This window comes from Hesperophylax consimilis, chromosome 31 (genome assembly GCF_061612785.1).
Source record: "Hesperophylax consimilis isolate HC1 chromosome 31, BYU_Hcon_1.0, whole genome shotgun sequence".
In the NCBI taxonomy this organism is placed as follows: Eukaryota; Metazoa; Arthropoda; class Insecta; order Trichoptera; family Limnephilidae; genus Hesperophylax; species Hesperophylax consimilis.
Window position 1 is genome coordinate 1,631,947 of NC_142866.1, and position 15,545 is coordinate 1,647,491.

Consider the following 15,545-nt stretch of genomic DNA (forward strand, 5'->3'; position numbering starts at 1 on the left):
TTAAAACAATTTGCAAAAAACGTCTGTGAAGTGCTGATCACAGTGATGTGGGGCAGAGCCGGCACCGGACTGGCCGTGAGTCAGGGTGGCTTTGGCCCGCGCGAGCCCCCGGGGCAGTAAGCCAAGTAAGTAGGTTAGTAAAACCTACACGCAAAGGTTTATGTTCATGCGCAAATAGTGCATATAAACATTGACAATCTCAGCTTCAAAAATAGATAAAAACAAAAATTTGACCTTAACTCTGAGTTTATTTTATTAATTATTTCAGTTCAAATCAATCACTACACTATTTGAGTATTTGATATCGTTTCGCATAAAATGTGTTAAAGTTTTACCAGTGGCAAATCCCGTAAATCAAGTGATATAAAAGTATGGAAGTTAATTTCGAATAAATACCTAAAAAATATTTATTCATTTACATTTTATAACACATTAGAGATATATTAAAAATATACGTTTTTTATTGACACCATACAATGTATTATAACTATAAAAATACACTTGAACTACAGACCAAATAGTTGGTCCCTATTTAATAATTATAAAGAAAATTTAAGCAATAATGAAAACGTTTGTTTTTTGGTAGTTTGTGATGGATGAAAACAAATCTAATTTAAATACATAATTTCAATATAGCTAATAAAAAAATTTCTTACAGAATAGTTTTCTCTATTAGTTTTAGTTTCCTTGCCTCATGCGTTATTTTAAGCCACATAAATTATGAATATGTTCAGTTGACGTCGTCAATATGGTATCTGTCCCAATCCTCCTTTGTTAAAATAAAAATAAGTAGATCTTTGTGCCACTGTTCAATAAGGAGCTCATGCATCTGTAATTATTAAAACATGTCAAAGGTCGGATACAACACAATTCTAAAACTTTTTGAAAAAACCAATATCATCGCTTAGAAATAAGAACCACTGCAAAAACGAGATGATCAACTTAAAATTTAGTTAGTTCGTTATTTCCTCTTTTAGCCATCTGCACGTGCACGTATATGCATTTAGAGCAAACATGTCAAAAAGGATATTTGTACATTGTGGACTTTTACATATATCTTGCACAAATATTGTTTCCCTAAAAAATCATTTCTATTGAAAATTGTCAGTATGCCCTTGGAAAATCAGATTTTGTGTAAATACGATTGTTTCCGGAAATTAATGTGATTTAGAGATACCAGTTTTAACGCATTACTATAATATTATTTTAAGGTATCTCATTTGCACCACAAATGGAGATTCAATGTCAGTGCACTAAGCCATCCATATTATGATGTCCTGAGAAATATACAGTTCAACCTAAATAGTTGTTGACTGTAGAATGTATGTACAGTTCAACCTAAACAGTTATTGACTATAGTATGTAGGTATATACAGTTCAGCCGAAATAGTTGTTGAATGTAGTATGTATGTACAGTTCAACCGAAAAAGTGGTTGACTGTAGTATGTATGTACAGTTCAACCGAAATAGTTGTTGAATTTATAATCTATGTACAGTTCAACCGAAATAGTTGTTGATGTATGATGTACAGTTGTAGTATGTATATACAGTTCAACCGAAATAGTTGTTGAATGCAGTATGTATGTTAAGTGCAACCGAAACAGTTGTTAACTGTAGTATGTATTCATTCAACCGAAATATTTCTTGACTGTGGTATCTGTAGTACGTACGAAATATCAATATAATGGATTAAGTATGTTTTGTTTCACTAAATTATATGTAATGTAATATAGTGGGATGTAAACAATATATTCGTTTATCGTACGATTAATAATAAAATATGCGTTAGAGGAAGAAAGGGATCTTATGGCCTCGAAACATTATATTGCAATTATATTGCTGGGCAGGACAGTGAAATGTTGCAATAGTGATGGAAAATAGAAGTATTTCAAATGTTATCAGGTTACTTGTTATCCTGGAATATTTGTATTTTTTTGTTTTTAGAAGTAGAGCGAAACTTAAAGAAAATGTTGATATTGCAGTGACTTTTTGCGCCCTGTTCCTATTCCTTCCGCAATAATGCGCTTAGCATAATATTGAACTAAAATTATTTAAATATCAAACCTATATACCACAGTGTAAATCTAAGAATAAGCAAAATTAATTAATTGGAACTATCTGGAAAACATTCAACTCCCAGGACATGTAGACATTTTCGACTATACCTCGAAGCATATAAAATTAAACTGGCTGAATCCATATCTTGGTATAAAAATTATAGAAAATAAACCTAGATACTTATTTTTACTATTTTTATCGTTTTTATACCTAATATCGATTGATTACTAAATATTATAAATTAGTAAAATAATAATAATTAAAACAATAGATAATAATAGATCGGCAACCAGATCTTATGCCAATCTATCTTAATTAATTAATTTTCCGTGGTTTCATCATAGCATACTACATAGGCGACACCTGTTGGTCAGGACAGAGGCCGGCTTTGGCTAGTGCAGTTTCAACTTCACCCCGGATAAGTGCATTGTAAAAAAGTGCAGCGAAATTTTTTACATTTTTGTCATTTTTGCTAGATTACTTTGAGAAACTTTGGAGTAAATTTAAATACTGCTTTCAAAGTATAAAACGAGATCATTTTCTAAGTTGATCTTCAGTTGTTGCGTTGTTTACGGCTTAAAGTAAAATGTTTGTTATCCTAATAATAATAGCGACGATTTTCCTTTTGCTGTGGATAGCAACGCGACCACCTACAGGATATCCTCCAGGTAAATTATAATATATATATCATAATAATGTTAAAATAACATTCAGAGAGGGGTGAGTGATTGGCTGAATGGGTAGATGTTTAGAGAAGTTCGCGGATCATCAATATACTGTCGATCAGTTTTATAAGGAGTAATCTTAGTCTTCTTTTTTTCCTGCTTGTGCCCTCTCCCGTCGGATCAGGGTAATCACTGTTACGCCTTCCATCAAACTTCCTATGAAGGTTCACAGTATATGAACACAATGTAAATAGCTAGCTGTGCCACGTGCAGTGGCTAGATCTGATTAAGCGGGTTCTCATTTAATTACTCCACCACGTCTCCTAACCTAACTTAACATGCAGGTATTTTGGCTTCACAATTTTCCAGGGTGCAATACTGATTTTACACATAAAATAGGCTCTAAGGGACGCTAACTAACGAAATATATTAAAAAAATAATATTTTTGTAATTTATGGTATGCCAGGGTCGACGGAATTCGAACGTACACGGGCCATTTTATTTTGCGAACTAGGCTTTCTTTCTGGAACTTTTTATTGCTGAGTTAATTTTCTAGAATTTACACCACGCAGGAATCCGACACGCAGCGAATATTTCTAATTATAGGTAAAATAATGATGAATATGAATTTTAATATTATTGCTTTTTGGTCACTAAAATATAACACTTTTTGAACAAAACGATTTATTTAACGATGTTCGTTAAAATAATAAAAAGACTTATAATCAAATATTGTACCTAACGACTTGTTGACTACTATTTTGATCCTTCTCTATAAAGTGAGAGGTTCGCGAGGCAGAAACCCGACTTCGGAAAATCCTTTGTGTGTAATTAAAAATAATAGTTTATTTAAATTTTTTTTACAATTAAATATCGATGTATATCATGCTCAACATAAATGTTTACTACATTATACTATAATGAATTGGCTGGAATTAGATTAATAGGTACCATGTAGGTATCCAATTCGTAAAAACGTTAATGTAACTATATTGTTCTCTAAATATTTAATATTTGTGTTATTTTTTATTTTATTATTTTGTAAAATTATTAACCTCAACACAGGCTTTTCCAAGTGAGGTAAAAAATTCTAACGTAAAAAAAAAATACAATGGAAAGAAATAATAAATAAATAAATTTCACAAACATATTGTGAAGTTTTCGGAGAGGTTGACACTCTCAGCATCGTCCATATGAAAGAGTGCCATCCCCAATAGGTACGATGTTTGAAATAGATTTCGCCGTGTTTAGTGACCAGCTCTGAATAGCCAGGTACTTCACTAAATCTCCTTCCCTTCTCCTCTCCTCTCAGTTTTACAACCTCCTCTGATTGGTACGATTTAGATTCACCGGCTTCATGCAGTTGAGACTCTAGTGCAGTAGTTTCATACAAAAGTATTAATACCTTTAATAATACCTTTCTATAATACCTTTCCATTTAACACGTTTAAAGCATTTTAAGCTACAATAAGTCATGGTGAAGACTTGGATCCACTTATGACGCTGTCTTAAGTCAATGGTTCCAATAAAGCAAACAGACTTGAGCATGTTTGCCTTAATTTCCCCCCGATTTGACGACGCACCCACTCCTTTGACATGCGTCATTCGTCAGTGGAAACATGTAAGATTCGATAGCAGCCTTTTCTTTGTTTACAGGACAGATTTTTCCAACTTCCTAGAGACAGTGGGAATGTGGCACACAAATTCTAAAAATGTTGCAATGCGTTTTGTGGAAATGGGGGAGGGTAACTTGTGGGTGAAGTAAAAGGTTGTAACTACCACTTAGTCACTTAGCCAGATAACCAGGGTTCTCTGGCACAAAACCTGAGCTCTTAATGCTCTGCAACTTCAAAATGCAAGCCAAAAATTAACTTTTGTAGGAAAAAAGTTGTTAATTAGAAGGAGGTCATAGATATTCGTTGTAATTGTATACATAGCTCAAAATATTCTACAGTGATAAATACTCTTTGTCGCCCTTGTGAGATACTACCATTCGGAATCGAAATGTTGCGTATTTTGTGACAAGATTTAAATAGTCTGGGACTTACCATATTCTTCCACGTCGTCTTTCTATCTCACACCGACTTCGGGATGTTGGGACTGTCGTGCGGAATTAATAACTTGGCTAAGAGGGATCAAATATAAAGCGACGAATGAACACCATAAAGTTTTTTTATAACAATGTTACAGGAAAAACTAAACCCTTCCACACACTTTTCCACAAATGATCATCTAGCCAATCCACATTATGCAAGTGCGTTATATAAGCATAATAAATACAAAAAATTCAAGAACAACACGTCACCAGAGATCAAATGGGAAAATAATTGACTGACTCCAGATATTTTCATACATCAGAGGGTTCGGCTCGGTAGAACTCCTAACAGGGCCTATAAATTATAATGATCCCTCAATAAACACATTTATTTATTTTATTATCATTATTATTACATGTAACTGCTTTTTCGCCTTCCGAAAGCAATATCAAACTGTGATGAACCAATTATTTAGTTACATAATATTAATGTTTAATAATCCCGTGATAAATTACAAGATTATAACATCGTAAATATAAAATCTGTATCGGTTTCGCACTAAAATCATATGTTGAAAGTCGCACAAATAACAAACATAAGTCTAATAAATAATAATTATTTAATTGACAAAAGTTTAAAGTTTTTATGGTAAGCTCCATCAAGCTTACAAATTAACATCACAATACTTAATCCTACAGCCCCGATATTATTGTATTCATAACAATTGTTATTATTCTCGTGTGAGAATCGTGTTCGCATCTCCCGATACTCTAGTCCCAGTTACATTATTTAAACATCAAATTATTTCCAGGGCCGTCCCTGAACCAAACGGTTATAAGTTATTATTGGCATGTTACCTGACTTTTTTGTCGTTTCATATAAAAATAATTATACAGTTTTTTTCCCAAGTTGCGGTCGGAACCTTCGGAAATACGACAGTGAAGTTGTTGTGTTGAAAAATAAATATAAAAAGTTGATAGGTGTTCCTAATTTTATCTAGGACCATTCCTTTGGCCGATCATTGGCAACTTACTCCTGCTGCGAGCGCTCAAGAAGAGCCAGGGTTTCCATCACCTGTCGTGGTCGACTCTGGCTCAGCGCTACGGGCCCATCGTGGGCCTGAAGCTGGGACAGGTGAGGGTCGTGCTCGTGGCCAGCCCTGACATGGTGCGCAAGGTCGGCTCGCACCCTTATCTGCAGGGCCGACCCGATGGATTCTTCTACCGACTGCGAGCTAACTTTGGACGTGGAGGTGAGTTACTTTTTTATTAAATGGGCATGGATTTTAAATTAAACATTGCAGCTTTGTCACTACTACTAGACATACTGATTCTAGAATCCTACTCACCCCTAATAAGTTTTTCTTCCAGAACTTAAATTCCTTTATTTCCTTCAAAAGACCCTGTAAACAGCATGACAGGAAAATTATTTTCTTCAGAGAGTGGAGCTTATGTAAAAAAGTAGAAAAAGGTTATAAATTTTTATTTAAAAAAAAATTGGAATCATTTCAAACGTTTTAAATTTTTTTTCAAATTTCAACATTTTAAACTTCGATCAGTTTCAAAATTCGAAATGAGGTCTGAATTTTATTATATGCTTAATCGGGTCATCAGACCATGTGTATTTCTTTAATTTGAATAGGTTCTGATACAAATAAATATTCATGGCATTGAATAAGTAAAGATATAATGAAATAAACATAATAAAATGATTTATTTTATGTATTGTGATTAATTTGTGGAACTCTGACAATTCCATCTTTCCAACTTACAATTCTCCGGTTTACCCATGGAATAAACTACAAAAGAGGTAACATAACGTATCTATAAGCCTAATACAATCTACTTACAACTGTAAATAAATGTTTTTCACTATTAACAAATATTTGTTGTCACATTCATATATGCTCTCTTCCATATTTTGCAAATGCTTCCAAGAATGAATATGGATATAAATTCCTGTAGGTACAAATAATTATATTGTGAAACATTACGTATATAGTACATACATACATTTATGGAACTAGTTGCAATCCTCCTAATTATATATATAAATATGGTGACTGGATAAATCATCATAAAGATAATTCATCTCATCTTCAAAAAGTTATTTAAAGTCATGGAAAGTGATGAAACAAAAAACTTTATTAACTGGGTTAAGTAGGTTAGGTTAGGATATTTTTTCCATCATTTTTAATGACTTTATATCACTTTTTAAATGTGTGTTGAATAGTCACTGTATTGAGTTAGCATGGAACCATAAATATATATCTAAATAGAAAAAAATATGTTATTTCTTTTCCATTTTATTTTGTAGTATGATTTATCTGCATTGGACTTGCTCAAATTGTAATAATTTTATTGAATTTTCAATTGCTTACATTTTTCTTTCTTGTTAAAATTAACTAACTTGTACAACGTTTTCTACAACACTGGTGAATTCCTAGCATGGATGACTTTAAACATATCTTTTGTAAAATAAAAATTAAAGAATGAAATGAACAAAAAAGTTAAATATATGTTTTATATTTTCAGGCCTGGTTTTCAACGAGGGTGATTCTTGGTTGGAACAGAAGCGCTTCTGCATGCAACACCTCCGCGAGTTCGGCCTCGGCAAGTCAGTGATGGGCGATCTGATAGAGAAAGAGGCGGAAATTCTAGTGCAGTGGATTGGCAGCGCGCAGGGCAAGCCCTTGCTAATGGAAAGGCCCTTCGAGATCTCCGTCGTTAACATACTGTGGGCGATGCTGGCTGGAAAACGGTATGAATATTACATTAATTACATCATGTCACCGGCAGCGTCAACACCAAAATTTTACATGTTCGTAAATTGATCTTATAGAGGTATTCTCACATATTTCCAGTAAAACGCTCTGTTAACCCACCTTAATTACCCCTTCCCCTTTGCTAACCTCTAACTACAACACCAAAACATTACAGATTTTCTTTGTGGATTAAAACATAACTTGATCTTATTCTCGTATTCTGAACATATTTCCAGTAAAACGCTCTGTATTCCCCGTGATCCCTCTAATTACCCCTTCCCCTTTGTTAACCTCTATCTACAACACCAAAACATTACAGATTTTTTTTGTGGATTAAAACGTAACTTGATCTTATTATCGTTTTCTGAACATATTTCCAGTAAAACGCTCTGTTCTTGCAAAGATACCCCTAATTACTATAAATTAAAATAAAAACGTAATTAAGAGAATAAAGTGATAATCAACTTAATCAACTATGAATTTATATTTATATTATTCTTTGTGCTTAAATCGTTGCCAATGTTGCTATAGAGAGTAATAATAAATATATCAAAAAACAGAAACAAGCTATATAATATCTTATCATTTGTCACCATAATAGCATGTCTACATTTTAAAATAATACTTAAATTTAATTTAATTTTGCTCCTCAGCTATCGCCGTGACGACACAGAACTGAACAATATCTGTGTGGCCATTAACGAGAGCTTCCGCCTGTCCGACATGTCCGGCGGCCTCCTCAACCAGCTGCCCTTCCTCCGTTTCATCGCCCCCAAATTCTGCGGCTATTCGGCCATGAAACTAAATATGGCTGTTATTTCGAACTTTCTTGCGGTAAGTTTTTGTAAATACCGCGTAAGAGTCCCAATTGCCCGGTGCCAGCGGGTCTATGGCATCCCTAATCAGGGCGCAATTGGAGCAGGCCGCTCCGGGCGCCGAATTGCCAAGGCGCTTATAAAACCTAACATCTTTCAGTCTTAACACATCGCTCTTGAGATTATTTTTCATAAAATCGGCGCTACACAAAAATTCAAATCATCCGAATATTATTGATTACAGTGATCACCTACTTAGACGTCTAATGGTTTTGACAAGGGGCGCCAAAATTTTACTCGCGCCAGGCTACGTTCGGCTCAGGGTCCTGTCCGTAATTAGGAACTTGAATGAAAAAACATACCTATACATATATAATAATACTAACTAACTTTACAGAGTTTTTAGAAAAGACGCTGAAAGGAATTATTTCCTTTTATTGGATGTCAGGTATGCCAAATTTCATCAAAATTTCAAATACAGGGTTTTTCAATAAGAGGTGTTATTTTAAATAGCCCGCTATTTCGGTAGATGCTACTTTTGAAGCTTTCATTTTTTGACATTTGACAAGTAGAAACTACGCCATTAATAAAAATGGAACGATACACGCTTCAAATCATCTCAAATCATATCAAACATAAAACTAGGACGTACAATCAAATTAGGCTACCAAAGAAGGACAAAGCGAATACCCAGAATAGTATATTATATAAAGGGATGAAATACTATAACGCACTGCCGGAAAACCTTAAGTCTGCCCCAATTGAAAAGTTCAAGATGTTGTGTAGGAGCCACATCAAGCAAGAAAAACAAACATAGTATATTTGTATGTAATAATTAATTAGTCATTTGTAAACTTAAATGTACAAATTACTAAAATAAAAACAATAAATAAAATAAAAATCTTGAGTGATAAGGCCCATTTCCACCTCGGTGGCTTTGTCAACAAGCAAAATTGTCGCATAGTCTGGGATTCGGAAAACCCAAGAGTTTTTGTTGAAAAGCCTCTCTATCCCAACGTGTAACTGTTTGGTGCGTTTTGAACGTTCTGCTTCTGGGATTTGAATAGGTGGGAAAAGGCGATAGGTTTGGAATTTCTAAATCTCATTCAATCACCTTGTGAGCAAATTTCGTCAACTTCGGAATAAAACTGTAGATTTTTTTATAAAAAATAAAGTCATGCTCCAGTCGCCCGTCATGCGCCGCTACAGGCGCTCTCCTTCATGTGTATATTATTATCGATGAATAAACGGTGATTGTTAGAATTAAAAATAGTTTTTTTGTATTTCGTTTTCAGAAAACAATTTATGAACATAAGGCGTCGAGACGTCCTGGAGAAGTAAGGGATCTAATTGACGCTATTCTGGAAGACATGGTGCGGGAAAACAAAGAAACCAATTTCTCAGGTAATAGTAATCTAATCTGGGATTTATGAAGTTAAGATTAAATAAGAATTTTGGACTTTGGTGTTAAAATAGAAAATTCGTCTGGTTTATCTAGTTTGTGGTTAGAATAGACCTTATTAATATGGGATGAAAATATAATTAACTAATTTTAAAACTCCACACTTAATCTTATATCGGGTTGACTAATTGATAATTCATGTAGATATTAATTTGTATTTTTATGATCAAAACATTATGAAACTGCTTCTTCCTGAAGCAAAATTTCCTAAGCTTACGAACTGATCGTACATCTCTTATGATTACTCTTAGGGTGCGTATTAACACGCGAGCCGAACCGAAATGAACATAGCAACCGCAAATGGCGCGAAACGCCGCTTGCGATTGCTTCGTTCTTTTCCAGCAATTCGTAGCTCGGTTCGAGCGTCTTTTCTCATGTTTTTAGAATTCTATTTACATATTTTAGTTTGGGACTATTTTATAATATTTATCTTTTTTTTCAGAAAACGACTTGTACTGCATCTGTCTCGACTTTCTTCAGGCTGGGATGGATACGACGAGCAATACTTTATCCTTCTTTGTTCTTTACATGATGATGTACCCAGATGCTCAAAATAAAATGCAGCAAGAAATCGACAGCATTGTTGGACAAGAAAGAGTTCCTAAACTAGAAGACAGAGAAAAGTGAGGCTTAAGCATTAGTTTTAATTAATTATCAGTTCAATGGACATCAGTGCAAACTTGTTCGTGCTTGCTCAGTAGATTAATCTTCATCTGCCCCGTCTTCCATCAAACTTAAGCAAAAATAAGTAATTCATAATATGTGATGTACAACTGATTTTCTTACTGGAATGTTAGGACTAGATCGCCTAGAGCTGAGGTCCCCAAACTTTTTCTCCCGTAGACCAAGTGCCGATTTTTTTCTGTTTTGCGTAGACCCCAGTGATGGTATGCCCAAAATTTATATTTGAGTTACTCGGTACTGAGTTCCCCAAAGGGGGTGGTTAGAGAATTTCGGAGAGCAGTGATTTCCCACAATATTTTCGTATACTCACTCATTTCAGTGCAAGTTACATTTTCGTGGACCACCATTTACATCTCATGCACTCTTAATTTTGTTTCACTGATATGAAACGTCAAAATCCACTCCTGGGGGTCGATATAGACTACTTTGCGAATGACTGGTTTAGAGTCTAGACGTTAGAAAAAAAATTGCAATAGTGTTAGTACTATTGGTAGCACATTTGCAATCCAGATATTTTGGAACGTATTAGGCTTTATGCTCTGGTGATAACTTCACTAGAGCTAGGCACAGAATATTATTTTTCCAAGACGCAGGATCAACTTACCAAAGATTAGGCCTTTAAGGAGAATGACCATACTCTTTAACCACCTTCATTCTGAGGTAAACATTTTCAGTTAAACTTCAGTGACTTAAAGAATGCAACAAATGTTTTTTCAACGCAAGGTACGTCTCAACTGAAGTCATAAATGTAACGTTATTATTTGTAAATTTTGTGAAATGTTAATTTTCACACAACAAATAAAGAAATAATATGTAGGTATATTTGGTTGAGGTTCATGAAATATTAATGTATTTTTTATTAGCAGTCTATCTTATATAGACAAACTAGGTTAACAGTTTGATATTTTTAAATTTAGATAAAAAAATTTGAATGCCAAAATATTTTAAAATATTAAACGACTTGCATTTAAATTAAATATTTTCTTTTTTAGGATGCCCTATACAACGGCCCTTATAATGGAGGTGCAGAGATTGTCAAACATCGCCCCAGCAGGGGTGGCCCACCGCGCCACCAAAGACACTGAATTGGGTGGCTACTCCATTCCTATGGTAAGGACAATAATCTTTATTTTTGTGAGTAATAAATAATATAAATAAATATTATTCGCTGAAAAATATAGTTTTTAGGAGATATAAATACGTATTATGTTTCAAATGTTGCGTTTGCGATTAATTTTAAAATACATTTATTAAATCAGTTGAGAAGCATCATTGTGTTAAAATACTTATTTAAACTTGAGGTTTGACGAAACATGTCTTTCTCTGAAGGAAGTTGGTTTAAAAGCGTAGTATAAGGGTTATTTTATCGCTACCCAATTATGTAGATGAATCGAATTATATTATTTATATGTTTTAATTCTGTTGGATTGTATTGTTTTATTTTGTTGTTCTTATCTTTTTCACTTTTCAGTTTTATTTTAATGTTTCTTTTGATTTCTATTCAGTTTATAGTAAACTAAGTAAGCGTCATGCATTTAGTATTTTAAGTAACAATACAAAGTTGTTGCATTTGTTGGTGGACTGTAAGATAGGAATGACGGTTACAGTTAATGGTTCGTATATATTTTAGTGTTTCGTAAACACCTCACCAGGATAACATATCATGCGAATGAATTATTTTATTAGATTAGAAAATATGTGATGTAATAACCAGATTTTATGTACCTAATGTAAATGGAACTGCGTTATGCTTGTTTTGATGTTATGTTATATTTTTAAGTCCTGTAAAAAATGTGTACCTACCTTTTGTTTATATTTCATGTTGGTTTATTATATGCTGGTTGTTTCAATTATACCAATGACGTGTGGTCAGTGCCGGTTCTATGCGACCGCCGACTTGTCAAGGTGCCAAGTAGCAAAGAGTCAAGGCGCTGATAATGCCTAACACCTAATACAACACCCTTATGGTTTTTACTGCTTACGTTCTGCTCAGAGCCGGCTCTGTATATGTTTATGAAGTTTAATGGCTCAGTACTAAGTTTTATGGTGATGATGGTGGTGATGATGATGATAATGATGATTATAGTGATGATGATGATAATTATTATTATGACGAGGAGTTGTTTTCAGGACACAATCCTGCTGACCCTGCTCCACGACGTTCACACCAGCCCCGTGTGGTGCTCCTCCGCTGAATTCTCACCCGAACGCTTCTTGACCTGCGATGGAAAGATGGTTGTCAGCCCCAAAGCTTTTATGCCGTTTGGAACAGGTGTGTACCTTGTAACTCTGCTCTTGACTGTAAATATTGTCGTAGTTGATTTTCTCCTCTATCTAGCAAATTTCGGGGGTTCGCCTTTTGTTGCATTTACCAACTGCAAATTAGAAAAAAAATAACCGTCACTGGACGCCCGGCAGATGTGAAACATCGAAATTCATTTTTACTGTAGGAATTGAAAGTGAAAGTAAACAAGAATTGTTTTATTAACAAAAACATAATTATTAGTTTTTAAATTAACCGCAGCATCTATGTCATCTTTTGGGATGCTCTGTGGGGAGTATTTTTTAAGGAAAGGAAGAAGAGGAAGTTCTGGGGAGGAAAAAAGGTATGAGGGTTGGGTAGGGATCTAGGGATTAGTTTGTCCAGGAGTGACGTACATATGAATATATCCCTCCTACTGCGGCGCAAGGCGACGGGTCGAGATACCAGTTGGAGAGGTCAAAGGGTTTCCCCAAACCTTATCTATTTTCATCAGGGCCTCGTGTAAAAAAATCTAAATCGAACAACGTTTTAATTTCGAATTTTACACCAGGGCGATACTTAGGATATCTTCCACTCTGTAACGTGCCGCAAACATTTGTTTAAACTGAAAATATGTGTATTTTGTACGTTTGTAATTAATCCTAGCGAAAACTTTGCACTCACTATTTTAAATAGCAACACATTTAAGTATTTACCTTTTAACCATAATTTTGTCACAACAACACATAAAAAATATGTTTAATCACTCATTTTCACAGGCCGCAGGAAGTGCGTCGGAGAAGTGTTGGCAAAGGCTAACGTCTTCATGTTCGCAACCTCCCTGTTCCAAGTGTTCAAGGTTACGGCCCCCGAAGGCGCCGACAAGCTCTACGAGATCAGCGACGGGGTCACCCTGTGCCCCAAGCCTTACTTGGCCCAGTGGACTAGGAGGTTCCAGACTTCTCCGCAAAAAATATATTAAATGCGTTATGATAATTTATATTGTGAGGTTGGCTGGATTCATGCATAAATTTGTTTATTATACTGAAGTAAAGAAAATAAATATAATTTTATTTCAAGAAATTTTCCAAGTCGTCGAAGAATGAAAAATTTATGAAGAAATTTCGATTTAAATATTTTTTATAACCTTTTTCACACTGTCTGTATATTTTATTAGAGATTCAATATGTGAACACAAATCATTTCTATATGGGGTTATAGGTACAAATATATTAGTTTTGCTCCTTTGTAATACCAATAATACTAGAAAATTTGCAATACCTACCTAATTTGAACGAGAAAATTTTACGTATATATTTATTTTCTACCATTATACTTTCATCAACAGAATTCAATTGATAGATTTTTTAAAATAAAATAAGGGTAAGTAATAAATGATTTGGTGTCTTTTTTTGTAAAAAATAGTCACTGGGATCTCCTGCGCTGAATATTTAATTAACTTATTCAGAATCCAGCTAAATTCCAGATTATTAAAATAAATATTAGTCCTTCTATGATATGTAGTAAAAAGTGTTTTAATGTTTAGTAAAATAATGATGAACTGATTTTCCAACATTCTAATTTTTTAAATTATAATGGTTATCTAAATATTTTACGTACATACTCATATATTATGTTGATTGCGTTTTTCAGGTGTTTCAAGAGTTTATCATGAATTTATATATCAGAGTTTATCATGAATTTATATATTAGAGTTTGTCATGAATTTATGGAGTAGAGTTTATCGTGAATGTATAGAGTAGAGCTTATTGAAGTTTAGTTATATTCAAGAATTTAACATATCTAGAAGAGTAATTAATTATATATTTTTCTAATAAATAGTACATATACTCGTAAATCTTTTAATGTGTTTTATGTCTCTTTGCCGTCAATTTATAGATTCCGTCTACGCTTAAAAAAACAAAAAAATTGTGATTTTGTAAAATATTGATATATGCAGAACGTAGGTATATTAGGACAGGTTGTTTCGGAGAATTTGAACAATTCTTCAAATTTCAACGTTCATTTTCAGGGTCTGTGAAAGATTTTTTCAAGTTCTGTTATTATTTCAGTTCTGTCAAGCAACTAGCCTATAATGATATAATAACAGAACTTGAATAGGACTTTCACAGAACCCGGAAATGAAAACGAAACAACCCATCCTAAGCCAATCAATGTATGAATATGGAGTTATTTTTTAAAAGTTTTATGATATTAAAAAATATCACTCTAATAAAAACACGACATGATCTGTTTTTAATTTTTATTATTGCTGCCATATCTATACGTATTCCTAATTAACTAACTAATCATCACGCATTTTCCAAGAAGGAAGGAAGTGCAACATGCCTAAACTGAAAAATCTACATATATTTTATATTCATATAATTTTTTTCAAGCTACAATATCATGAATGTCGTATTTTCCAATCTCACCACTCAAGCTCAAACTCACGGACCGCCACTGGTAGGTACAGAAACTCACATAAACACTACACGGCGCGTCCGGAAACTCGTAGTACAAGCGGAAAACTGGTGAATCTACAATATCTGAATCACATGAAAAACACCAATAAACCTGCAAAAGGTATCTAGATAATCGACGTCGGACATTGTAAGATTCGTGAGCTAAAAAGTAGCTAATAAATTAAATACAAGATGTTCGGAGGGTAAAATGCGGTAACTTTGGGAGGTGATTCTACATGATAATAAGTACAAGTATAATAGCTTATATGATAAACAAAAAGTTCGAATTTATGTGAAAATTTAATAAACATCAACACAAACATACGTGGTATGGTTTGACAGCGATTAGCAAT

General features: G+C 33.8%; 1 protein-coding gene across 1 annotated transcript; it reads left to right on the forward strand.

The window, feature by feature from the left end:
* Positions 1–4,459: 4,459 nt before the first annotated feature.
* On the forward strand, positions 4,460–13,709 carry LOC149409329 (methyl farnesoate epoxidase-like). Its single transcript, XM_089649775.1, has 9 exons — positions 4,460–4,469; positions 5,761–6,012; positions 7,295–7,520; positions 8,178–8,358; positions 9,635–9,743; positions 10,244–10,424; positions 11,478–11,595; positions 12,616–12,757; positions 13,507–13,709. The coding sequence occupies exons 1-9, from the start codon at positions 4,460–4,462 to the stop codon at positions 13,707–13,709; spliced, it is 1,422 nt and encodes a 473-aa protein (XP_089505901.1).
* The last annotated feature ends 1,836 nt before the right edge of the window (positions 13,710–15,545 follow it).